We start from the raw sequence: 26,228 nt of genomic DNA, 5'->3' as shown, positions 1-26,228 counted from the left end.
GGACCTGATAAAAGTACATAAAACAATGCCTGGTCTGGAGAAGGGAGATTGGGAGCTTCTGTTTTCTCTGTCTCCTGACACAAAAACAAGCGGACATTCAATTAGGTTAAAAGTGCTGAATTCAAAACCAATAGAAAGAAATACTTTTTTACACAACATGTAATTAGATTATGAAATTCATTGTCATAGGAAGTCATTTAGGGCAAGAATTTAGCAAAATTCCAAAAAGGAGTGGAAATGTATATGGACATTGAGATGATCTAGAGTTGTTATAATTAATGCTAAAATTCAGATAGTTATTAAAGTTCATGCTTCAGGGTTTAAGCCAATCTATCTATTAGACACCACAGCGAGACCTAATGCAGGGGGCAGATTATTCTACATTTGCCTACTATGGTTTTCTTGCACCTTCCCGTGATGGGCTACTGGATTAGATGGTCCTTGGGTCTGATCCAGTATAGTAATTCCTGCGTTCTTATCATTTGAGACTTCATTTCATACCTATGGCTGTCCGAGTAACAACAAGGCATTTCTAACTATAGTATCACAAATATTTGTGGGGGTTTTAATTGCAGTTTCTAGCCTTAATCAAGCAGTTTCTAGCCTTAATTAAAGGTATTTCATACTAAGTGTGAACAAGATTACGAATGGTAGACTATGTTCAAATGTTCTTAAGTGTACTAATTTGTACCTTTGGCATGCTGTCTTTTATGAAGATTAGTGGAATGGTTTATGACAAGAATTTCCTTTATAGATAGCTGCCCATGGGAGTTGCTATTTTAAAGGGAAATTATCCACATTTTTCTCAACTTGCATCTATGAAAAAGGCCATGGTTAGATAAACTGTGTAATGAATTTTTCAAAAAGTTTAATGCTAGTTATTTCATTGAGTGGATTGTTTGTCCATAACTTAATTGGTGAAAACCCTTCTATCACCCTTCAGCAGGCCTGAACAGCCAATGCAATTCCAGAAGGGCTTGATGCCAGTCCAAGTCTCCTGAACACTCCCATGTAGCTCTGCATTGTATAGCGTGGACAGCACAGATGTTGACCTCCTGGCTTCCCATTCCAGTGTTTTCCTTAGCTAAGGCTTTCACAAGAAGTGGATGCCCCTATGTGGCAGAGTGCTGTGAACCAACAGCTAAGCTAGCACTCTGATCACTTAAACACCAATTAATTCACCTGGGTGGGCCTGACTCTCCCTAATTGGCAGATTAGAATGGGCTGGGGAGGACTGAAGAGGTAATTAGCCCATTAGTGCAGAGGATAGAGGGCTGCACAGGAAGGAAATGCTGGGAGAGAGGCAGGCTAGCGATCTGAGGAGGAACTGATATTGTAAATTCCGTGGTGGATGGATCAGTAAAGGTGGTGGGAGGACAATGTAAGTAAACTAAATGGTGGTGTTTATCAGTTGAAAGTCTCCAAACACTCTGTGTAAACAGAGGAGAAGACAGGATCAAGACCTTGCCCTGTAACAGCCTAAGAGAGGAGAAACTGAAGAAGACTAAAAGAGAAAAACAAACGTGTAACTTTAGTAGCAAGTCAGTGCATCCCAGACGTTCTCTGTTTCTGCCTTATTTGCAAAACCTAAACCATCCTCTGCAATGGACCCTGAAGTAGAACCTCTTCCCCCACTCCAGCTTTTCCACAGCTTCATCTTCTGCTCTTAAGGGATATCTGCCTTAGCAATCCAAGTGACCAAGGGCCACGTGTGCTGAGCTAATGCCAATGCTCAGTATTTTCCTTTCTTCCAGATCTCAAAGCTCTCAGCAAAAGCATGTCAGTGCCAGAGCCTTCCATCACCAACCTCCTTCCCAAAAGCTAGCTGTAACAAAAGCACAAATGTTTGTTTTTAAGGCTCTTTGTTTACCCAGTCAGGGTTAAACTGGCTTCTATCTCTGAGGTTCTGCTAATGTGTCATAACATCTGAAGACACCTGCTTTGAAAGTCCTGGTTCAGAGAAACCCACCATAACAGGGTTTCCCAAACGCTGGTACACATACCCCGGTGCTGAACTGTGGAGTTTGTAAGTAATCTAATTGCTATGGCAGTTGCTGCTGGGGCACCAAGAGGTACACAGGCAAAGCTGGATTAGCACCAAAAAGTCCTGCATTTTCACTGGACTCTCTTGTTCTAGTGTTTTGGATTTTTTTCCTTTAATGATGTAGCCAGAGGGCCAAGTCACTGCAGTAGCTAAACCAGGATGGAAGGTCAAGCGAGCCAACATGAATGAGGGGAAACTGAGGCAGAAGCTAGCCCAAAGCCAGACCAGGTTGACAGCACTGCTACGGTGCCTTAGAAAAACCACAGTGAGCACAATGTTTCACCATAGTACTTCCTGTTAGGTTTCTATGAAGCTTTCCTTGACCAGTGCAGGCACAGCCTAACCATGCCATAAACTGGTGTACAAAGCTGTTAATTAGGCTGGTTTTTGCACTGTTTATTCCTAAATGTTAAATGACAGACTGTGGGACTGGCCCATTTAGATACCTAGTGATTTCCTGTTTGGAAGAGGGGTCCTTTTCTTCACAGCTACTAGAACAATACTCGTTCTTTATGTTTCGGCCAGGCCTCCCAGTACCCCTGTCGAAAGTTGGATATCTGGTACTTCAGTCCAAACTTCGTTACATGGTCGTGCAAACCTCTTTTTAGAGTATCAGGACAGATCACTGCTTCTTATTACCACCTCTTTTTAAAAGACTCAGTCTCTAGTTGGTGCACCTAGTAAGTCTGTATAAGCATGTGTTCCTGTCACAGTTATCCTCATTCTTCTGTCCCTAGTCCCTTTGTATGTGTCTCACACTTGTGTTTGTGTCTTGTCTTTAGTTTGTAAGCTATTTGTGGCTGGGACTGTCTCATACTAATGTGTGCGTATATAGCACTTAATACAAGATGACCTTGGTCTGGTTGGGGCATTTGCATGTGACTGTCATATAGATATTCATGATAATTTACAGCCAAGCTACTTTTTGCCTTTACAGATGAAGGTGAGGCTTCTCCAGTCCTACGTAATGGACCTGAGTGACCAGAATAATGTCTTAGTTCAGACGATGGAAGAACTGGAGAGAGAGTCTGAGTGGAAGGTGGCTACACTAGAGGCAGAGCTTCAGGTACTGTTTGCTGTACATGGATGTACCAAAGAAAGTGTGTATTGTGCTCTTCGGGGGTCATTACCCTCTGTTTGCAGAGCATTCTGTAAACCTGACTAAAAATGCCTATGGGACTACTTATCTCCTTCTCTTTTACTGCTACAGTATATGTGTGTGTTATGAGAAACTTCCTTTCTAGGCTTGGTCTTTGATGAGTTAATTACAGTGCCTTGGTTGGACCTACTTTTCCTTTTAATCCTCACCCCAATCCTGCTGCAGTTATTTTTCATACTGTATGTGTAACAAAATATGAGAATGGGGTCTGGTTTGGGGGGAAGGTTTATGCTTTTAACTATTTTCAACATTTCATATATTTTTGGGGTGTATATGGTCATCCCAGGTTTTCCATGCTAAAATATAAAATGCAGATGACCCCAAACTGGGAGAGATTGCAAGCACTTTGGAGAACAGGATTAGAATTCAAAAAGACTTGACAAATTGGAGAATTGGTCTGAAATCAACAAGATGAAATTCAATAAAGATAAATGCTAAGTACTTAACTTAGGAAGGAAAAATAAAATGCACCACTACAAAATGGGGAATAACTAGGCGGTAGCAGTGCTTAAAAGGATCTGGGGGTTATAGTGGGGCACAAATTGAATATGAGTCAACAATGTGATGGAGTGGTGAAAAACGCTAATATCATTCTGGGGTGTAATAAGAGGAGTGTTGTATGTAAGACTCAGGAGGTAATTGTCCTGTTCTACTTGGCATTCATGAGGCCTCAGCTGGGCACTGCACTTTAGGAAGGATGAGGACAAATAGGAGAGAATCCAAAGGAGAGCAACAAAAATGATAAATGGTTTAGAAAACCTGATCTATGAGGAAAGGTTAAAAAAAACTGAGGATGTTTGTCTTGAGAAAAGAAGACTGAGTGGGGACCTGATAACAGTTTTAAAATGCATTAAAGGCTGTTATAAAGAGGACAGGGATCAGTTGGTCTCCTTGCCCACTAAAGATGGGACAAGCAGTAATGGGCTTAATCCACAGCAAGTGAGACTTGTTAGATATTAGCAAAAACTTTCTAACTGTAAGGATAGTTATATTCTGGAATAGTCTGAATAATCAATAGGGGTGATTGTGGAATATCCGTCATTGGAGGTTAAGAACGGATTGGAAAAACACCTGACAAGGATGGTTTAGGTTTACTTGGCCCTGCCTCAGCGCAGGGGGTGGGATATGATGACCTCTTGAGGTCCTTTCAAGGCCTATATTTTTATTATTCTAGGTCTATAAAGTCTGTGGTTGCTGACATAGAACAGAGTCTAACCCAGAAGTTGATGACAATATCTCATAGCTATTGGATCAGTGGTAACTTGTCTAACTCAAACCTATGAGTTAGTGTTACTCAGACTGAGGCTCACGAGTGACAGTGGCTCTTTAATGTGTCTCCTATGGCTCTTTGCAGCACATGATATGAAAACACTGTGTAATTTGATTGTTAACCAATCAGGATGCTTTTATTATGTTATTAACCAATTGTAGTTGATAAAATAATAATACTTGGTCAATCCTTTTGCTGAGAGAATTTTATTTTTATATATATATAATATTAAATGAAACAATGGATTCACACTTCTGTGGATCTTTTGGGTAATACTGATCACAAATTTGGCCCCTGAACCACTGAGGTCTAAGTGTCACTGCTCTACGTGATGCTTTTGGGGTCCCTGCAGATTGAGCCTTGGTGATAGGGAGCTGTGAAGAGAGATGAGGTTGGTGGACAGTGCTGTCTGTGACTAACTTCTGGTCAAACCCTTTAGCCAGACAGCAGCTGATAGGCGTAGATAGAGAGAAGCAGAATGTAGGCCTTCACAATATGATAGGAAGACTCCACACTTATATAGAGCTTGCACTCCAAGATCTTAAAGTGCTTTCCAAAGTTGGGTCGGTGGAGTTACTGCATTTTACAGATGGGGAAATGGAGGCAAAAAGACTAAATAAATTTTCCAATGTCACACCTTGAGACAATGGCAGAGGCAGGAATAGAACATGGATTGGTTTTAATCACAAGATAAAAGTTGTCTCTCTGTAATGGCGTGAACATATTTGAGATTGATAGCTGGACAAAAGCAATACTAAACCTTTTTTTTTTAAACAGTGGGCTGTGAATAGCTAAGATGGGTGTCTTGATGACTAAATAGGCAGATATCATAAGAATGTCTGGAAGGGATTAATCTGTTTTGGGCTGCCTGCAAACAAACGAGTGCTGTAGTGAGTAAAGTATTTAGGAATGCAGTTTCATTAGAATCTAGGAATTAAGACTAGCACAATATTTCTTCATACATTAGAAAAGCTAAATACTAGTCAAGAGGTCCCTTTATCGTGTGTATGGCCTTGTAAAGGGATGAGCCACCCTTTGCACTCCCGATGGCCAGATGTGGTACTGCAGATACGCCTCGCCATACTTCATCCCAATTGGTTGTCAGCAAGTGGTGCTTCTCAGATGTGGGCATTGAGAGATCAAACACACTAATTAACATAAGTATGTCTCCATTTAATGAAGCCACATGAAAGGAGCATTTGGAAAACAGTTTCAAGGCCCTTACCTCAGAACTCCCCAAAGCAGCAGGGAGCCTCCTTGATTATAATGCAAGTGGTTCTTATTGTGGCTCCTAACAAGGTAGTACATTCCTTGCCAGGCCCCATCACAATCATTAATGTATTTATCTGCACAACACCTCTCTGAGGTAGAACAATGCTTTTATAACTGGGAGCTGAGACAAAGGACAAGGACTTGCCAAAGATCACCTGGGGAGTCTGTGGTAGAAGAGGGAATTAAACCCAGCTCGCCAAACTCAAAGGCTTATTGCCCTGATCACTGGGCCACTCTTCCTGATAAATTAATCCAAAGGAACAGTCACAGGACTTTACTCTGAGACTTTTACTGCTCCCTTTGGATATATTCTGTCATCCCTTTCATAATCGGAGATGGCCTCATCCAGTGGGCATTTCAGTTGCTCATTAATAGTGGCACACACAGGCTACTAGTTGCATTGGCTCATAATTATTATCCATTAAGAAAAACAAAAACAATTCTGAGTTTGGTATCATTAAAAGAAGGAATTTCCTTTTCTTTCTGAGTCTGTGTACATTTTTAAATGCTACCTGAAGGAGCAGAATCCTTTGTGCTTGGTGAATCAGATGCATTTACCTTGGCCTGATTTTTAATTATCAGTACCCAGCCTTCTGGTGAGAGAAGCAAAGGAGTGATCTCTCTCTCCTGCCATCCATCTCCACCCTCTGACAAACAGAGGCTAGGGACACCATTCCTTACCCATCCTGGTTAATAGCCATTAATGGACTTAACCTCCATGAATTTATCCAGTTCTATTTTAAACACTGTTATAGTCCTAGCCTTCACAACCTTCTCAGGCAAGGAGTTCCACAAGTTGACTGTGCGCTGTGTGAAGATGATTTGTTTTAAACCTGCTGCCCATTAATTTCATTTGGTGGCCCCTAGTTCTTGTATTATGGGAATAAGTAAAAACTTTTCCTTATCCACTTTCTCCACATCACTCATGATTTCATATACCTCTATCATATCCCCCCTTAGTCTCCTCTTTTCCAAGATGAAAAGTCCTAGCCTCTTTAATCTCTCCTCATATGGGACCCGTTCCAAACCCCTAATCATTTTAGTTGCCCTTCTCTGAACTTTTTCTAGTGCCAGTATATCTTTTTTGAGATGAGACCACCACATCTGTACGCAGTATTCAAGATGTGGGCGTACCATCGATTTATATAAGGGCAATAATATATTCTCTGTTTTATTCTCTATCCCCTTTTTAATGATTCCTAGCATCCTGTTTGCTTTTTTGACCGCAGCTGCACACTGCATGGACGTCTTAAGAGAACTATCCACGATGACTCTAAGATCTTTTTCCTGACTTGTTGTAGCTAAATTAGCCCCCATCATATTGTATGTATAGTTGGGGTTATTTTTTCCAATGTGCATTACTTTACATTTGTCCACATTACATTTTATTTGCCATTTTGTTGCTCATTCACTTAGTTTTGTGAGATCTTTTTGAAGTTCTTCACAGTCTTCCTTGGTCTTAATTATCTTGAGCAGTTTAGTATCCTCTGCAAACTTGCCACCTCACTGTTTACCCCTTTCTCCAGATCATTTATAAATAAGTTGAATAGGATTGGTCCTAGGACAGACCTTTGGGGAACACCACTAGTTACCCCTCTCCATTCTGAGAATTTACCATTTAGTCCTACCCTTTGTTCCCTGTCTTTTTAACCAGTTCTCAATCCATGAAAGGACCTTCCCTTTTATCCCATGACAACTTACTTTACGTAAGAGCCTTTGGTGTGGGACCTTGTCAAAGGCTTTCTGGAAATCTAAGTACACTATGTCCACTGGATCCCCCTTGTCCACATGTTTGTTGACCCCTTCAAAGAACTCTAATAGATTAGTAAGACACGATTTCCCTTTACAGGAATAAATTACAGTATACTAGTATACTCTTTTGCATTATCCCCATGTTCTCAGAATGTGGAGATGTTAAACTTTGATAGAATAGTGCAATTTTATATTTTTCAGTCATCTACTTAAAAGGTTCATTGTTTTTTAATTAAACTGCGAGGGGAGAAGAGGTGATATTAAAAGGTGCAGTACCGTAAAGGGGATAGGTTTTCACTGTTCCTGAGTGAGCAGAGACAATCCCAATAAAGCAAGATGGAGTGCAGCAACAAGTCCTGTGTCTCCCACCCTCCATTGTGGTGACTGTGACAGTAATTGGAGTTAATTTGTGTGGCTTCTCAAATTAAAGACTTCATGTTTTATTGTCCTTATTCTTCCAATCTCCTCTTTCCTATGGTCGAGTGCAGCCTGCACAAGTTGATGTGATAATGAGATGAACCTGTTTAGAGGAGTAAGGCTGACCCAACTTGTGATTTCCACTCCCCCTCATCATGCTGCCTGTAGAATGACTCCCTGTGGTCAGAGCATCTTTCTTTCTTTCTCCCCCCCCCTTTTTTTTTTCCAGCTCTTATCTGTTGGGATGGTGACTTTCTTGGCATGTAATCAGTATTTGTTCCCTTCTTATGTAGATGTTTCACAGCCTTTTTCTTCACCAATGTAAAGTCCATTGTCCATTTAGTTGTTGTGTGTCCAGTTTTCTCCATGCACCCCCAACTACCAAATTCCTCAGGCCAGTAGTGACACCTGCTGCACAGTGCTGGGAGTAACTAACACCTGCAAGTTTTCTGCAGTGCTGTCTGCCTGTACCCAGGGCTCTGGTTCGTGTGTTGCATTCTGCAAGTGATTGAAGCTTGGAGTAAAAATAGTGTGAGAATGTTTCTTTGGAATAACTTACAAATTCTTTTTTTTTTTTTAATCAGAAATATTGCAAAGCTGAACTAAAAGACTCTTACTTGAAAAAAGGGCCTGGAGATGAGTTTGTTCCTGAATCTGACTCTGTTCATAAGTTTAGTACATGTCAACTTTCTGTGCTCTGTTGTAAGGCACCTCTCCATTGCTTCTTGGTCCATATTTGTAGGGTATTACGGTGCACACCTTAACAGAAGTAACACCATCCACCATGAACATTCGTATCAGCTGTTCTCACCCACACTGGCAGATGAAATCCTCTTGAGGGGAAGGTGGAGCTCCTGTCACTTTGTCTGTGTCAGCCACTTTTGGCTTCCCTGTGGACTGAGCCCAAGTCTGATGGTGTTCAGAGAAATGCAAGATACTAGAGGAAGGCTTTAATGGAAGCCATGACAGTTTATCAGTGAGAGGTTGTGAGAGAACAAAGAGGTGAAAGGAGAAAAAAGTATGGGACCTTTTGTTTCTTATTTGGTTTGTAAGTTCTTTGTGGGAGGGAATGTCTTCTGTTCTTATTCTGAGTGTATGTCCCAGGCACAATGGGGCTGCAAGCCCTCCAAACATTACCAGAATTCAAACACATCATAATAATGGGCAGTTGGAGAGAAGAAAGCACCTTTGGGCAACACAAAAAATTCAGTCTATTTGTGGTATAGAAATAGCATAAATTGCCATAGTAACAAAACAGTGTTTACGTTACCTCAGTGGTAGGTGCCTTAAAAGTACCTAAGAGAGATTCTTTCCAACTGATTCACAAGCCATGAGGTGATGTCTGCCAGCTCAATGTTATGTTCTATCTAAGTCAGCCTTACAAAGGCAGTGGCGTGTTTTTAACTCTAAGGGACTGCAGGATGTCTTTCTCTGGGACAATAAATAGTTTTGGAGTTGAATATTGTCGCCAGCAATTAAGTGCCCAGGAGGGAAGGCATTAGCCGAAAATCATCATAGACTGGCTAATCATCAGGCTTCCAAACTGTCCGCTCTTGAGATGAATTTAAAATAGAGCAGAGGCAACATGGAGCTCAAAGGGAAATAGGCTCCAGGAGGAAGGGAATGGACGGGAGCGGCTGCTTTGTAAGGGTGCAACACTCAATAATGGCCTCTCCGACCACAGGCTGAATGTGGGATCTTTCCTATAACTACTACTGTGTGGCAGGAGCAGGTTACTGACTGGCTTCCTAGCTGTGCTATTGGTAGCTATGTAGATCAGAAGAAAAATGGGCTCGAGTTATCAAAAAGCCACCTACCAAAAAACAAAAAAACAAATCCAACAAACTGGGGAAAGCACCTGCTTTTATGGAATTAAAATAAAACCTGGAATGGGAAAGGAAAAGCGTGAAAGAATTAGTGACAAGATATCATGTACAGCTGTGGCAATGATGATTTTATTGGTATTGTGGGAGGGAGGGGGAAGCTGGGAGACGGCAAAAACACAATTTGTCCTAAAATTGAATTTCTCTGATAAGGAATTTCAGAAGCGCTGCCTCATTCATTCAGTGGCCAAATAATCATATGCGCTTTAATAATCTTTATTTTACAGGAGTATGTTGCCAGGGTAACAGAGCATAAGCAGGAGAATAGCACCTTGCAGATCACAAAGGCAAATCTACAGAAAGAAATTTCAGTGAGTTTCTCTCGGTCTCCCCCCTTTGCAGTGTAATGACAACTCTTATTTTTCATGCACTGGTTTAATAATCTTATTGAAAGATCCTTTCCCTGTTTTTATTATTCTTGTCTGCCTGAGCACAGACAATGGCAGATACTTGGAATTCTCAAGCCCACTGGGCTAAGCAAACGAACCGTTGTAATGTGGTTAGCATTTTTATGTAATTACTTTTTATTTCTGTTCCTCCCCAGCTAGTTGCAACTTCCTTTTCTCTCTGGCCCTATCAGGGAGTAGTGAGGGTTGGGGGAGAGGTTAGTAATTGATTGCATTAATCGGAAATTATTACCTGAGCATGTTTTCAGGGGTGGGGAGTGGGTCACAGAAGCAGATCTTTGAAGAAGGGGCAAATTGAATTATGGCCAATGAAATAATGAAGCCTTCAGGCCGTAAGTTGTAGAAAGGACAGTCTCTTTCACGTATACACTAGCATTATTCATAATGGGCTCTGCTCTCTGTCGGAAAAGCAATGCGTGGCCTTACTGACATCCAGCAGACTTGGACAGCTCGATTAGTTGGTCTGGGAAATTGGTTGATTAGAAATTTATTAAAAATGAAAATTCCTGAAGCTCTTTAGTGCTATCTGTAAGTCTGGCAGTGGGGCATTACTACCAATCCTTTGCCTGGATGGAATTGATGACAGGTCTATGGCTTATAAATATTTTCGCTGTCATTCTCTTTGCCAAAGGCCATAGCCTCAGAAAGAGAGTGTGGGAAAAGCAGTAATTTTAGACTGCAGAACTGGCAAAAAAAGAAACCGTTGTGAAATTAAATACAAAAATTGCATTCAAATGATGGTAAAGGTCTGACTGCAACCCACAAGTGCCAAGAAATAAGAACTGAGACTGTCACTTACATTCAGCTGTCGGTTATGTGCTGTTCAGACAGTCCTTATTCAGGCACTAAGGAACGGTGGACAAACTGAATTTGTCTTCAGTATACTGACATGGAAGAAAAATTTTAAGGACAAAGTTGCAACCTTACTATGAATATTGTGGCTTTTGTGGGTGGAAATCAGGCTGTTAAAGTAGTTTTAATAAAGGTTTTTATATATTTCCCTTTTTTTCAAGATTGGTACATATTTTCAATGTAAGGAACATCCCAGGTTCACAGTGGGTCCATGGATACTAGAACAAAGTACAGTAATATTTAGCACGAGATGCTCCATGGTAAGTCTATAAAAGCTGGTTAATATTGTTACTGTTTCTCACTAAGTAACAATATTAGCCAGCCTTTATATACTTACCATGGAGTATTTCCTACTAAATATTACTGTGCTTTGTGCCAGTATCCATGGCATTGCTATGGTGTTGAGATCATGCTGCTCTTCTGCAGGCGTGTAGTAGTAGTAGAATGCTTGGGAGCAGAAGCTGATGGGGTACAGGGCAGTCTCACACCACAGGTGGCAAAAATAATTCCTTGTAACGCTACAGGCAGGATGATGTTGAAATTAGATAACTGACACCCATATTCTGTTCATTCCGTGTATTTTCTGTGCCTCATTGTTAGCAGAATAGGAGTTAGAAGTACTAACAATCTTGTGAAAGGTGAAGAGTGCTCTTGTGAAAAAAGTTTAAATACACTATTGATAAGCCAGAAAAGGCTTAATCATTTAGTAAACAATTTTTATTCATTAGAAAAAGAACATTTGCACAGATATCTTAACTAAGTCTTAGGCCAGTGCCATTTGAAATAGGCAAGAAAAGGCACTTAAAAAAGCTTGACAGCTTATTATGCACTTCAGAGACGCAATATGATACTGCCTTTGTTGGAAAAAAATTATATGAAAACAAAATTCTGTGTGAGATAAGTAGGTGACTGTCAGATTTTAACTTCAGGGCCATTGTAAAACATGTTTTCTTCAAAATATTAAGAGGAATTAGATGAATTAAAGGAGTACTCTTTTTACAAAATTATATATTTCCCAACTGAGAACGTCCATAGTCTAGAGATTTGCTTTGTGTGTTTTTTGTTTTAAATCTTTAGCAATCCCTAGAAATTGCTGGCTGTAACCATGCTGTCTGCAACACAAAGGGCCGAACCCCTCTCTGTAATTGTGTGTCAGAAAACGAGGTGCAAGTTGTCAGTTTGGATGCAAAATCTCAGCTCATTCTTTCTTCCCACCAAACCATGATTTACAGTATACTGGAAATGAAGTCAGTGCCTTTATACAGCAGTGCTTATGTATGCTGTTATAATATCACTAACCACTTGAGATAAGGACTTGTCTAGTTTTCCACTGATTTTAAGAATCAAAAACCCATTTGGATTATAACCTCCCCATGATGGGGACTGTCTTTCCGTGTGTTTTGTACAGCATGTAGCACAGTGGGATCTTGACCCTGATCAAGGCCAGTGACAGGGTATATAGACCTTGTCCCTGGGCTGGCAGGGAACAGCTGCCTGTCATTACTGTAGAGACACTCACAGGGACAGAGGCAGTTGTCGAGAAGGGAAGGCCCTCCTCTGCCTCCCACTCTATATAAGAGCCCTCAGTGCTGGAAGGGGAAGGAGGGGAATCCTGTGTGTGTGGAAAGAGCCACACCTACTAGTGTCCTCAGCTCTGAGATAGACTGAGGCTGGGTGACGTTTCCTTTGCTGGACTGATAGAAGCCACCCAGCCTTTGGAATCCTCAGATGTGTGGGAGAACTGAATCTCTGGTGATTCTGGGGGTTTGGCACAGGTGCGCTGCCATGCTTTATTTTGAGTAAAGATTGGGGAACATTTATGTCATGGAAGACAGGTGAGATTCCAGAGACTGGAAAAGGGCCAATATAGTGTCCATCTATAAAAAAGGGAATAAGGACAACCCGGGAATTACAGACCAGTCATCTTAACTTCTGTACCCAGAAAAATAATGAAGCAAATAATTAAGCAATCAATTTGCAAACACCTAGAAGATAATAAGGTGATAAGTAACAGTCAGCATGGATTTGTCAAGAACAAATCATGTCAAACCAATCTAATGGCTTTCTCTGACAGCGTAAAAAGTCTTGTGGATAGAGGGGAAGTGGTAGATGTGGTATATCTTGACTTTAGTAAGGCTTTTGATACTGGCTCGCGAGACCTTCTCATAAACAAACTAGGGAGATACAACCTAGATGGAGCTACTATAAGGTGGGTGCAAAACTGGTTGGAAAACTGTTCCCAGAGAGTAATCATCAGTGATTCACAGTAAAGCTGGAAGGACATATTGAGTGTGGTCCCTCAGGGACCAGTTTTGAGTCCAGTTCTGTTCAATATCTTCATCAATGATCTGGATAATGGCATAGAGAGTACACTTGTAAAGTTTGTGGATGATACCAAGCTGAGAGGGTTTGCACATACTTTGGAGGATAGGATTAAAATTCAAAACGATCTGGGCAAACTGGAGAAATGGTCTGAAGTAAATAGTATGAAATTCAATAAGGACAAATGCAAAGTACTTCATTTAGGAAGGAACAGTCAGTTGCACACCTACAAAACAGGAAATGTCTGCCTAACAAGGAGTACTACGGAAAGGGATCTGGGGGTCATAGTGGATTGCAAGCTAAATCTGAGTCACCAGTGTAACAATGTTGCAAAAAAAAAAGCAGTTTTCAAGTACATAAAAGGTTGTTACAAAGAGGAGTGAGAAAAATTGTTTTCGTTAATCTCCAAGAATAGGACAAGACACGATGGGCTTAAATTGCAGCAAGGGCGGTTTAGGTTGGACATTAGGGAAAAACTTACTAACTGTCAGGGTGGTTAAGCCCTGGAATAGATTGCCCAGGAAAGTTGTGGAATCTCCATCAGTAAAGATTTTTAAGAGCAGGTTAGACAAACACCTGTCAGGGATGGTCTAGATAATACTTATGGGTTCAGAGGACTGGACTAGAAGACTTCTTGAGGTCTCTTCCAGCCCTATGATTCTATATTTTGGCTACTGGAGGGCCCTATTAGCTCCCTGTTAGGACCCTGTGATTTATGGCAGCAAGACCCAGCCTTCTCCCTGGGCTGTCTCCTTCTACTGCATCCGAAGAAGTGAGGTTTTTACTCACGAAAGCTTATGCCCAAATAAATCTGTTAGTCTTTAAGGTGCCACCAGACTCCTTGTTGTTTTTGTAGATACAGACTAACACGGCTACCCCCTGATACTTCTACTGATGTGTCAACTAGTGTTTGCCATCCCTGTGCAGAGCTGCTTGCCCCATTGTCTTTGAGCACTACCACAATAAAAGTTAGGAATAATAATCCACAGAAGGAAGACTGGCTTCTTCTGCGTTGCCTAGGAGAAACTAGCTGATAGAGTGAATTCAGGGACTCGGGTAATGAATTACTGGCTGCCAAATGCAGAGAAACATTCCTGAGTTGTGGCAGGCGTGGAAGAAATGCACTGAAGTTGAATTCTTAAGCAAATGCCCAGCAGGAAACCCTACTGGATGGAGATCCCATTTGCACATTATTTTTACGTACTCTTTCCTGTTTTTATCATAGAAAGTTTTAAAATGCTGAAAGCCCAAGAGCAGGCCCTTTTCCTTTTGTTTGCAGGAACAGTCTGAAGTTCTGGGTGACACAGAACAGTCTGTGCTCGCTACTAGGCTGTTGGATTTCCTGTTTTCTCTCCCACCTAGGACTTTTTGTGAGTCATGAGAACATGGGAGGCCTTAACTCAGGGCTAATTTGCTTTATTTTATCTTCTTTAGAAGGGGTAGGATTTGGTAAAGTTCTTCTTTGAGAGCTTGTCCGTTTATATTTTCCACTGTTGGAGTGCATACTACTCATGTGCTCAAGGTTGGATACCATTGGCCAGCAGTCCAGTGGGGCTATGCATGTGCACTGAATGTTCTTGTGCTCCTGACCTGAGAGCATGAAGGGCCCAGCTGCCACTCATTTCCTTCTCACTGTCTGAGGGTGCGAGAGACAGCTCCTGGTTTTTGCATTGTTACTCATAGTTTTCTCAATCTCTAAATTTTAATAGTGCTAGTTAGGTTAGTGTGTGTTTAATTGTCCATTGGCATTTTGAATAAGGTGTTTTTTTTAAATCTCTCTCCTTGATTCTCCTGATTTTAAACATTGCTTCTCTTGCAAGATGGCAGGTACTATAAATGATGGGCATACCAGAAGCCTTTTTTGTTTAGGGGAATTCCACATCTCCAACAAATGCTTCATGTTCATGTTCCACCGCAGTCCCGAAGTGCCTGAGAGCTATGGATCCACTAGCCCCTGGGCTCCATCTTTGAAAGCTCTGGCCTCAGACTCTGGAAGGACGGTTGCTATTTTAAGTGCTTAGAAGGAAAAGAGGACCGCTCCTCTTTTACAGTTAGGAGCATATCATCTATGGGAACGTCTGTCAAAAAGGCAAGTCACCTCATTGTTCCCATTTTGAAGAGACTTCGTGGCCTAAATCAGGTTCTGTGGGAGCTTGAAGGGAGTGTGGGGCTGAGCCCTGAAATTAGCTGTTTCTGGTACCAAGGCTAGAGCATCAGGAATTACTGAGGTACTGAGTGCTTTGGCACTGGGTGTAGTGCCTTCCTTTGCACCAATCTCTGCTATGGTGCTCTCTTTGGTGTTGCGTATGTGAGTATTAGGTACACTGACAGCTTTGATGCACTCTATTCCTGCACCAAGATTCATGCCATCATCCAGCTTGGCACTGGGAAAGGATACGGTACAGAGCAAACGAGTGTGGAGCCAAATACGCTTCTTGTCAGGCTCTCCGCGATTTCGCTGTTCGGACCGGCAATACTGCTGAGCTGGCTCTTCCTTGTCGTCCTCCCAGGGCCCCTGGAGGAGCTCACGCTCGTCTCTGGAAGGAAACGGCTGATGTGGGTCTCGATGGGACTGGACCGATTCAAGATATTGCATGCATGGGTCCCATGGTCCCCAGTAAGGCAGTGAAAGGGGTCCAGCATAAGTTTAGGAAGTCCCCATGGCATAGGGTACACACTTTGTGACGTCATGGGGCGGGTGTGGGGAGTTCGGAGATCATGGATAGTCTATAAAGGCTAGCGTGTCTCGGTGGGGGAGTTATTGGTCTCTCCCTGATAAGAACATAGGAATGACCACAGTGGGTCAGACCAATTGTCCATTTAGCTGCTGATGCATGACAATTAAGGAGACCAGATGCGTGAGGTACACAGAGCTCTTCTCCAGGCCAGGGGAAAGTGACTCAGTGTCACAGCTAAATACAAGGTCAAACAGACAGTTTAGCGTAGGTAGTACTCGGAGCACCTTTCCCAGACCTGGAGAAGAACTCCGGATAGCTTGAAAGCCTGTCTCTGTCACCAACAGAAATTGGTCCAATAAAAGATATTACCTCCCCCACCTTGTCTCTCTAATCATCATGCATCAGCAGTCCTGGCTTCATTTTCAGGATTAGGAATTCAATCCACAGTGGAGGATTTGTCCTTTGATGGGGACAATTTATATAGTTAAAGATGGATGAGTCATTACACTAATTAAAAGGCTCAAGGGCAACCCTCCTCTTCCTGAGAGATGCACTCCAGCACCAAATAGGAAGTATCATAGACAACCGTACAAGCATAGAGCAGCATTGCAGCCCTTTTGCCCACAAAGAGAATATGAACCACCATGAAAGCAACAGAGGATGCAGCAGAACAAATGCAACGCTCTTCCTACCAACCACAACCTCCCATCAGGAAATACTTTCGACAGGATCTCAGAGAGCTGTGAACCAACTCAGATGTCATGTACTCCCACCTCAGAAATCCGAATTAGTGGCTGCCTACCGAATTTTACCCCGGCATGGTGGATAACGGACAAATGGGTTTTTTGCATCGTTCATTTCAGATATGCCACAGAGTTCCTTTCCCCTCCCCATCCAAAACCCTCTTCCCCAGTCCTTTTCAGGGACCACTCTCAAGAGATACTAGTTTAGAGAGTAGACTCCCTACTTCAGTGTGGAGCCATAAGGCCCCACCCGGAATGGGATTTTGTTCCAAATATTTTCTCATCCCCAAGAAAGAGACCAATTTTAGACCTCCCAGCAGGTAAGTGTCTTTATCCAGGTTGAGGTTCAGGATGGGAACCCTGGCATCAATCATTCTGCCCCTAAGCAACGATGGCTAGTTCACAGCTCTCGATATGAAGGATGCCTGTTTTCATATAGATATCCACCCCCCCACAGGATATTCCCGAGGTTCACTGTAGATCTAATCCATTATCAATACAGGGTGCTCACCTTTGGCCTAGCAACGGTGCCCAGAGTATTCACAAAGGTGCTTTCAGTAGTGGCTGTACACTTCCAACTACACAGCTTGACAGACTTTCCTTACCTAGACAATTAGCTATTGACAGGGAAATCTCGTCAGGAGCTACTGATATCAACCTGATCTCTGCTCAGTCATCTAGCGTAACTGGGGATGTGCGTGAACACAAAAAAGTGCATTTTAGTTCCAATTTATCAGAGCAACTGTAGATGCCATCAGGGCCAGAGCTTACCTACCTCCGGACAGATTCCAACTGATGACCAATGTAATCCATCAGCTCAGAAAGAGCCCATGTGTCAAGTGCTGCCCCCTGATGGTCAGGCCTAGTAGTCACACCGGTGGTTGAAGTTGGATGTAGGGTCAGGACTAGGCAGAGGGCGGAGCTGGAACTGAGAGCAAGAGGCAGGCTGGGGGCAGGCCTGAGATCAGAGTCCGTAGACAAGCCAAAACAGCACTGTAGTTGCAGCCCAGGTGCAGACCAGAGGTCAAAGCCAGGAGGTCAGAGTCTGTGAACAAACCAAATCAGTACCTTAGCAAATGTTTCTTGATTGACCATGAAAGGGAGCTACGTGGTTCCCTGGTGAGGAGCGTGTTCAGACAATGGTGATCTGTATCTTGGGAAATGGAAAACAGGAAATGGAAAATATACTGCCAGGGGGCACTGTCAGGACTCCAGGGGAGATGCCCTTCTAATCCCATTGGTGGGACACTTAAGGTATGCCTTCTCCCTCAACCCACTCTTAGCTTGAGTTCTCAGGAAGATGCAGCAAGATGGGGTGGTGATCATCCTCATTGCTGCCCGATGCCCCAGACAGTTTTGATTCCCTAACCTTCTCCAACTGTCATCCTGCCCACTGATCAGCTAGACCTCTTGACACAGAATGGGGCAAAATCAGATAGACTAATCCAGAATCCGTCTACATTATGGCTTGGTATTTGGATGGGTGCTCAACCTAGAGCAGACATGTTCTGCAAAAAGAAGAACAGGAGTACTTGTGGCACCTTAGAGACTAACAAATTTATTAGAGCATAAGCTTTCGTGGACTACAGCCCACTTCTTCGGATGCATATAGAATGGAACATATAATGAGGAGATATATATATACACACATACAGAGAGCATAAACAGGTGGGAGTTGTCTTACTAACTCTGAGAGGCCAATTAATTAAGAGAAAAAAAAAAAAAAAAAAAACTTTTGAAGTGATAATCAAGCTAGCCGAGTACAGACAGTGTGATAAGAAGTGTGAGAGTACTTACAAGGGGAGATAGTCAACGTTTGTAATGGCTCTCTGTATGTGTGTATATATATCTCCTCATTATATGTTCCATTCTATATGCATCCGAAGAAGTGGGCTGTAGTCCACGAAAGCTTATGCTCTAATAAATTTGTTAGTCTCTAAGGTGCCACAAGTACTCCTGTTCTTCTTTTTGCGGATACAGACTAACACGGCTGTTACTCTGAAACCAGACATGTTCTGTAGCCATTCAAGCCAGCCTTAGCAACAACAGGTAGAATCCAGCAGAAAGTGCTACTTAGCTAAGTGGAAGAGATTTTCTACTAGGCCTCAACAATTGCCAGCTGTCCCCAAAAGAATCAGACATTTACACTATTTCAGACTATCTGTTCACCTTAAAGACCTCAGGTCTTTCCCTTAGCTCCCTAAGAACACACTTAGCAGCAATTAGTGCCTGCCACCCTCCCACCGACAAGCACTCCATCTTCAGCCATCCAGTGACTGCTAAATATTTGTTTTCCAAAGGGCCTAGTCAGAACTTCCCTGCAGTAATGAAACCTTCTCTGACCTGGGATCTTCACCTGGTCCTCTCGGTGTTAACTGAGCCACTATTTGAACCTTTAGTGACACACTCGCTTCCATTGATCTATGAAGATCATCTTTCTAGGGGCCATCCCTTTGACAAAAATGGTAGGAGAGCTAGGGGCCCTTATGGGTGATACATCATACTCAATATTCCATAAGGATAAGGTTTCCTTGGGACTACACCCCAAAAATAATCTCAGACTGTCACCTAACGGACACAATACATTTTACCTCTCTTTTTTTCTGAAGCCATGTGCCACCAGTGAGGCTAGGAGACTTCATTCCATGGGTGTACGCCTGGCATTGGTATTCTACCTACGAAGAACAAAATCATGAGCGAATCATCTAGATTGTTCATTTCGTTGGCAAAATGGATAAAGGGACAGGCAAACTCTTCTCAGAGACTTTCTAAGTGGATTTCAGGCTGTATCCTATTCTAGTACCAGTCAGCTGATACCCTTCCTCCACAAGGTGTGAGGCCCACTCTACCAGAACCAAGGCAGCTTCCAGAGCCATGCTTCATGAAACGCCCCACTTGTTGACATCTGTAAAGTGGCAACACGGAGCTCTATCCCTTCCTTCACAAAACCTTATGTCCTCGTGCAAGCCTCTGGAGTTGATGCATCCTTTGTCTCAGCAGTCCTTTTGTCATCAATACCACACAAGTTTTTGCACCCTTCTCCCCAGTAGAAAGAGGAATACAGATAGGGGCCAGCACTCAAAGAAGAAAAAAGGTTACTTACCTGTATAGTAATGGAATTCTTTGCAATGTATGGTCACTATCTCTATTCCACAATCCACTCTCCTTCCCCTCTGCTTCGGATTTTTACTCAAGATTCATAGTAGAGAAGGAACTGGAGAACACGGTAGGTTCATACTGTCCCTTATACCCTTGGTTTGGCGCTTGAGGAGAGGAAGGGCGCAAGCACTGACCAACAGACACTGCTAGCAAAAATCTTCCTGTCTCAGGTGCATGCATACTCATAGTGGAATACAGATAGGGACCATGCATCTCAAAGAACTCCAGTTACTATACAAGTAAGTAACCTCTCTATCTGGGTATCTGAGGACTCCAGGTTATTGCCAGAGGTGCTTGTATTAGCTTTTTTTCAAGCTGGTGGGGGTGGGGAGAGGAACTTTACATGCACATGCCCAAATGATCAGGGGACACGACGGTTACACACCTCCCACACACACACACCCCAAAGTGAGGCAGGGCTGGCATACTGTTTTCTGCTTGTTAGCACTTGAGGTGTCTGGATGCATTGGGAATGGCACCATTGATCTTTCTGTAATATCCCAGCTGGTAGAACACCCTACCAGAGTAAGGAGCCAGCCTGCCAGCGCTCTGGCTTTGTATAGGTTGTACACTTTCCTGACTCTGTTAAAACAAGTAATAATCAGCTTTTGGAAAACTCCCCCTTTACAGTATTTCCAACCTAAAGTTCTCAAATCACAAGATATTAAAAATATATTATAGATCTTTTGGGTTTTTGTCTGGAGTTTGAACCTTAGGATTAATGTTTTAAGGTTTTCCTTTGCAACCAGGAAGCCTAGAAAATTATGTTTTCAAATGGAAGCTGAAAATCTCACAATACTGCATGTCTCCAGGACCTGAGGTTTGAACAAAAATACCAAATATTCCAGAGTTGTGATAAAATCAGGAGAGGTGACAACGCTGCCCCTGTGAAACAGAATGTGTCTAAGCTCTTTTAGGACAGACCCAGTAGTGGTGACAAGGGTGCGAGAGTCCTACGAATCAGTGTAGGGAGTGGGGAAGTATGTGATGCTCCCAAAGGTATGGCGTGGGTGGGGCAGGGTTTGGTGGCAGTTTGGAAGGTTGAATGTGCTTATTGTGAGCATGAGATCCTTGACGTAGGAGTGGGAGGTTGTAATGGAAACATGACACTTTTAACAGAGGGAGGCAGCGGGTAACGTTTGTGTGATTGGTGTGTGTGTATGGTGGTAGCAGTAATCTCTGCTTGAGATTGTGGCCATACTAGGGAGAGAAGGAAGGAGGGGCCAGGCGGGGATGTGATAGTAGTCTACTTATTTTAATGTCAGCCCTCTGAACCAAGGGGCCCGAAAGGACATGTGATCTAGGCTATGTTTAGGGCGGGATGGGGGAAGCATTTTTGTAAGAAAAGGAAACTGTTAAAGTAACCAAAGTTCAGGGGAACCATAGTATGCATGTGTAATGGTGAATGAGCTGGGGTGTGTACCTGGCTAACTAGAAATCCACTTCCAGGACTGGAGTAGCCTTTTTTGCTCTCCTCATGAAAGAGTATTCTAATCCTTTGATCCACTGACTAGAACATAGGGACGAGACTTCATTTTTATTGATCCCTTCTCAGAGTGAAATGGAAAATTGTTAAACCCAAGATGCAGTTTTCTAAGCATCCAAACTCTTCAAGAATCCTCTTGTTTTCATTTGTTCTGATTCCTGGGCCTGTTCTAGAGCACTCGTGGGGCGGGGGTATCACAGTATTCTCAAGTGATATGTTTAGGGGTGTTTGCAAATCCATATTTGTGGAGTAACCTGTGGAGATTACAGCCTGAGCTTTGTTCTTGCATCAGCGGCTCAGTAGTGATAATTCCCTTTGCTTCTTGCGTTAGATTGAGGATTCCCTAGGGGAAGAACCTGATTACCTGCTTTGCTGTGTTCAGCTTAGGGAGGATGGAAGCATCTGTTGTGTGAAGCTATGATTCTTGGCCTGTTCAGCAGCTGTAGGATCGAATTGGTAATTTAAGGCCAGTTACAGTTGAAAGGGAAGCTGTTTCTGGTGGATGTGAGGGCACTTTCACTGTGTGGTATTTAAACCCAGCCAACTGGAGACCAAGGTGTCACACACTTCCGGTTTTGATGCACTAGTCAGGAAGAATGCAAGTGATAAACATCAGTACCAGAGCGTGGTTATGTGGATCAATAAACCACAGGATGTTTCAGATTCTGGAATAGTAAGAAACAGTGAGGCCACTCCATGGAATATACTGTAAGTGTACCTACCCAAAACTATATCCAAGAGGCACAGATACCAAGGAGCCCACCACATCGTAGGTACCGAAGTACCAAAGAGAGGGAGGAGGTGGGGTCTGAATACCTGAAACTGTGTTTGGGCAGGGGGAGCGATAGAGATGGGGCTCTAGCACATACCTGAAGCCATTTACCAAAAGAGGAGGAGACGCTTGGTATGAGCTGCTTATCCTTGCTCTAGCTCAGCCTTGTGCCTTCACAGGAGATTTGAATTTAAAACATGCATAGGTGCCGACTCTGTGGGTGCTCTGGGGCTGGAGCTCTGGGGCTGGAGCACGCACAGAAAAAAAAAAAGAGGATGCTCAGCAGCCTCACAGGTCAGCGCTTCTGCCTCCTACCCACCAGCAGCCCCACTGATTGGCTCCTCTCCCTCCCAGCGCCTCCCGCCCACCACGATCAGCTGTTCTGCCGTGTGGAGGAGGGACAGAAAGAGGTGGGGGCGGGGGGATGGGAAGAGGTGGGGAAGGGATGGGGTTGGAGGAAGGGGTGGAGTGGGGGCGGGAAGAGGCAGGGTGGCGGTGGGGGCTTGGAGGAAGGGGTGGAGTGTGGGTGAGCCTGGGACGGAGCAGGGGTCAAGCACCCCCCTTCCTCCCCCCCCCCCCCCGATCTGAGCAAGTTGGCACCTATGAAAACATGGGTATTTACTTCCCTTTCCTTCTCCCTATCCATAGGTTCACTTGTACTGACATGCCGATTTCTGGTGAAAGAGGGTTACTGCCTGCTTTGCATGGGCGTGGGCCATACTCTGGTTGTATAGGAATGCTCCAATAAAAATGAACCTGTGTTCCCGTGAGATTCAGGGGCCTGAAATGTGACTAACCTTAAATCTGTAGTGTTGAACATTGTCTGTCTGGATTTTACTTGTGTACTTGTTTCCCCATCCCAACAAGTGCTGATAATTTTGAGGGGAAAAAGCATCCTGTTGTGGTGCAAACTCTACCAGTTGCTCTGCAACAAGTGGTTAGCCAGCACTGTGCCCGGAGCCATATACACTCCTGCCACTCTCATCAGTGATGCTGGTGCTCCGAGAAGTAAACACACAATGAACAGCCTTATTTTGAGGGCAGTGACTTTGGAATAAAATTGGGCCATGACTGCACCAGGAACTTAGGGGGGAAACGCTTAACTTAAGCTGCCACTAGTTCAGGTGAGGTTAAATTGACAGAGTGATGAAAATACCAGAAGCTGCAGGAGTCTTGTCTGTATTAGGGTTTCCCAGAGAGGTGATATGTCTGGAGCAGCTGAACTGTTGATTATACCTATAGGAATGTTATTTCTAAAATTTCTTTGTGAAGACAAGGTTCGAGAGAAGAAATTTCTAGCTTCTTTTTGGCATAACCTGGGTTAGTTTAAGTGCTTAGGAGTTGTACATTGAAGTGATGTACTGATAGTGCTGATTGGATATGAGGGGAGGGGCTGATTAAGTTCCTGAGAGTTAATTCATATCTCACAGATGCATCTCATAAGCAGCAAAAGCTCCCCCAGATATATCAACCATGTTTAACACACCACCCTTGTGCCTCAGAAACTACTGGCTCCCTATTCTCACTAAAACTAAATTCACAGTCTAGGCCCCAATTTATGATGGTCTGAATGGTCTGGGACTAGCTACCAGCCCCCACCCCCACCCCCACCCTCTATGAGCCTCAGGAACAATACAGATGAAAAAATCCAGAGACATGCCACACAGCTGTGTTACTAATGCCATCACGGAGTGCTAAAAGCTGGGTCTGTTGTCCTGTACGGATTCAGCCTTGGTAGAAAGGTGCTCATCCCTAAACCAAGACAGACTTTTTTTTCTATCAGGAAGGGGAAAATAGTCTGATTTTCCGTGTCTTCTCCCTCATTTCTCCATACTGCTAACCGTGTCCTTCTGGGTACAGGTTGGGCCAAGAGGTCAGAAACCGGAATGGAACTGTCTTACCTAATAAGGTCCTTTCTGGCACTGATCTCTTCCCTTTCCACAAAGATCAGTGTGTCTAGTTCAGATAAATTGGGAAGTTCTTTGCATATCTGTCCACGTGTATCCCACTCTAGGGGTACATGGGCCCCACGCATGCGAGATTGGACTCTTAACCATCTGTGTCTGGTCTGTGGGGACTGGGCATATGTCCTGCATGCCCTTGCCCTTCCTGCAACCCCATGTGGCATAAAGAGCAGAGCGGCCCCAATCACCACTCTGTTCCTTTTCACAGCCTGTGGCAGCAAAACTGAACAACCTCTGTGTCCCTCCAGCTTCCCTGTAGTACAGTGTTCGTTGTTAGTAAAGTTAGCTGTAGTTGTTAATATAGCTTTTTTTTTTTCACTTGTGTTTTAGTTCACTGTCCACTATACCCCCTGTGTCATTATCCAGGGTACAATCTGGACTGTTGAACAGCTGTGTCCCCTCAGTTCTTCACCCTTGGTGCTTTTACACTGTTTTGCTGTGAGAGCAACCACTCCTGGTCTGCTCACACCCAGCCTCCAGCATGTAAGTTACTCCCAGTTATGAGTGCTGTGGCCAGCTGCTCTCGAATTACACTGTAGAGCAACACCAGCAAATTCCCAGTCCTAGACTTTCCCCCAGAAATGTGCATCTTGTACTGCCCAGCCCTCTCCTGGGCAACAAAAGCTCATATACAATCCATCATTTTATTAATGGAAAATGATATGCACAAATCCTGTTGTCTCAAATGGAGTTTCCCAAACACTTCAGTCCAAGCATATTGGTCTAAATAAAACAATGAAAAATTAACTACAGAAAGATAGATTTTAAGAGATTACAACTAATGAGGCATGAAAGTCAGAATTGCTTACAAGAAAATAAAAGTAAATGCAACTAATATTAACTTAACAAGCTAAGTGAATTCAAAGTGAAAGTTTCTCTCACCACATGCTTCAACAGTTTCACTGGCTGTATTCTTTTCAAACAGGATCCCACCCTCGGTCCAAAGCTGTTTCTTTGTTCCTCATGTGTTGTGGTTGTCGAGGGTAGAGAAAAAAGGAGAGATATCTTGGCGTATCCGTTCTTATAACTTTTCCTCTTCTTTGAGAATCATCGCTTGCTGTGGTTCAAGAGACGGAATCTATGTGAACAGGAATCTCCAGCTGTTTCTTTGCCAAGATGTAAATTTCTTGCTCGCACCATTTCTCCTGCCAAAAAATGGCCACTTAATCAGGTGATGGTCTCTCCTCCTACCCCCAAAAAAGTTCAAAATGTAGTTGGTTGTGCGTTGGTACCAGAGCATTGGCTACATGGCTGACTAAGTCACCAGGTTTTAAAATCTGCCTGTCATGTGATGCAGCTATACCACTGACAGATGACCATGTCAAATACATTTTTTGCTTAGAAGAACGTTATATCCCTGGGAAATGCATAGTGTGTAAATCCCTTTCCAAGCACTCAAAAAGCTTGGGAGGTGCATTTAAAATTGTTTTTTATTGGAGAAGTCTATTAAGGGAGCATCTGACTCCAAAACTCTTCCTGCACAAGAGCCTACTATTCCCTGTTCAAAACTGCAGTTGGCTAATGCCCTGGCCACTAAAGAGATTTCCACGAGTTCTTGGGGACCAAGGAGATCTCATACTAAAAAAGTCTCTAAAACCATGGTGAGGATCTCCTTGGATCAGTCAGCAACCCCAGTTCAAGGTCTTGAGCTCAGCACTGATCTCCCTCCCGGTATCGTAAAAGAAAAAGTTAATAAGTCTTAAAGGCTTGATATGCTGCTGTGTGTACAGCAGCTAAATTGACACCTAATTATGCTAGGCATGCTAATTATGCCGTAGTACCGGGTCCGCACTGATCATAGGTTGCCAGTTTTCACCCTGTGGTACATGAAACTTGATACTGTCTACCTCATTTAGCTCAATACTGGCTAGAGAAAGGAAAATTTCTTCTGCACCAGCTTCAACATTAATACCAACTCAGTCATCTCCGTGCAGACATCCTTCTTTCCAGTTTCATTTAAACATCCTGGAATTTGAGGGACTCTTCTGAACCTGAATCTCCTTCGCTGGAAGTTTCACCTCTATCTGCAGTCTCTAAATCAGTTATGG

General features: G+C 43.2%; 1 protein-coding gene across 2 annotated transcripts in view; it reads left to right on the top strand.

Moving 5' to 3' along the window:
- PMFBP1 (polyamine modulated factor 1 binding protein 1) overlaps nucleotides 1–26,228 on the top strand; it is a 341,248-nt gene that overhangs the window by 97,725 nt on the left and 217,295 nt on the right. For both annotated transcript variants that reach the window (XM_054049283.1, XM_054049282.1), the window contains exon 3: nucleotides 2,982–3,110. In XM_054049283.1, the coding sequence (XP_053905258.1) occupies nucleotides 2,982–3,110 (129 nt within the window). The remainder of the gene's footprint in view (nucleotides 1–2,981; nucleotides 3,111–26,228) is intronic.

Source organism: Malaclemys terrapin, chromosome 14, assembly GCF_027887155.1.
Source record: "Malaclemys terrapin pileata isolate rMalTer1 chromosome 14, rMalTer1.hap1, whole genome shotgun sequence".
NCBI lineage: Eukaryota > Metazoa > Chordata > Testudines > Emydidae > Malaclemys > Malaclemys terrapin.
This window is presented reverse-complemented; position numbering and strand designations above follow the sequence as displayed.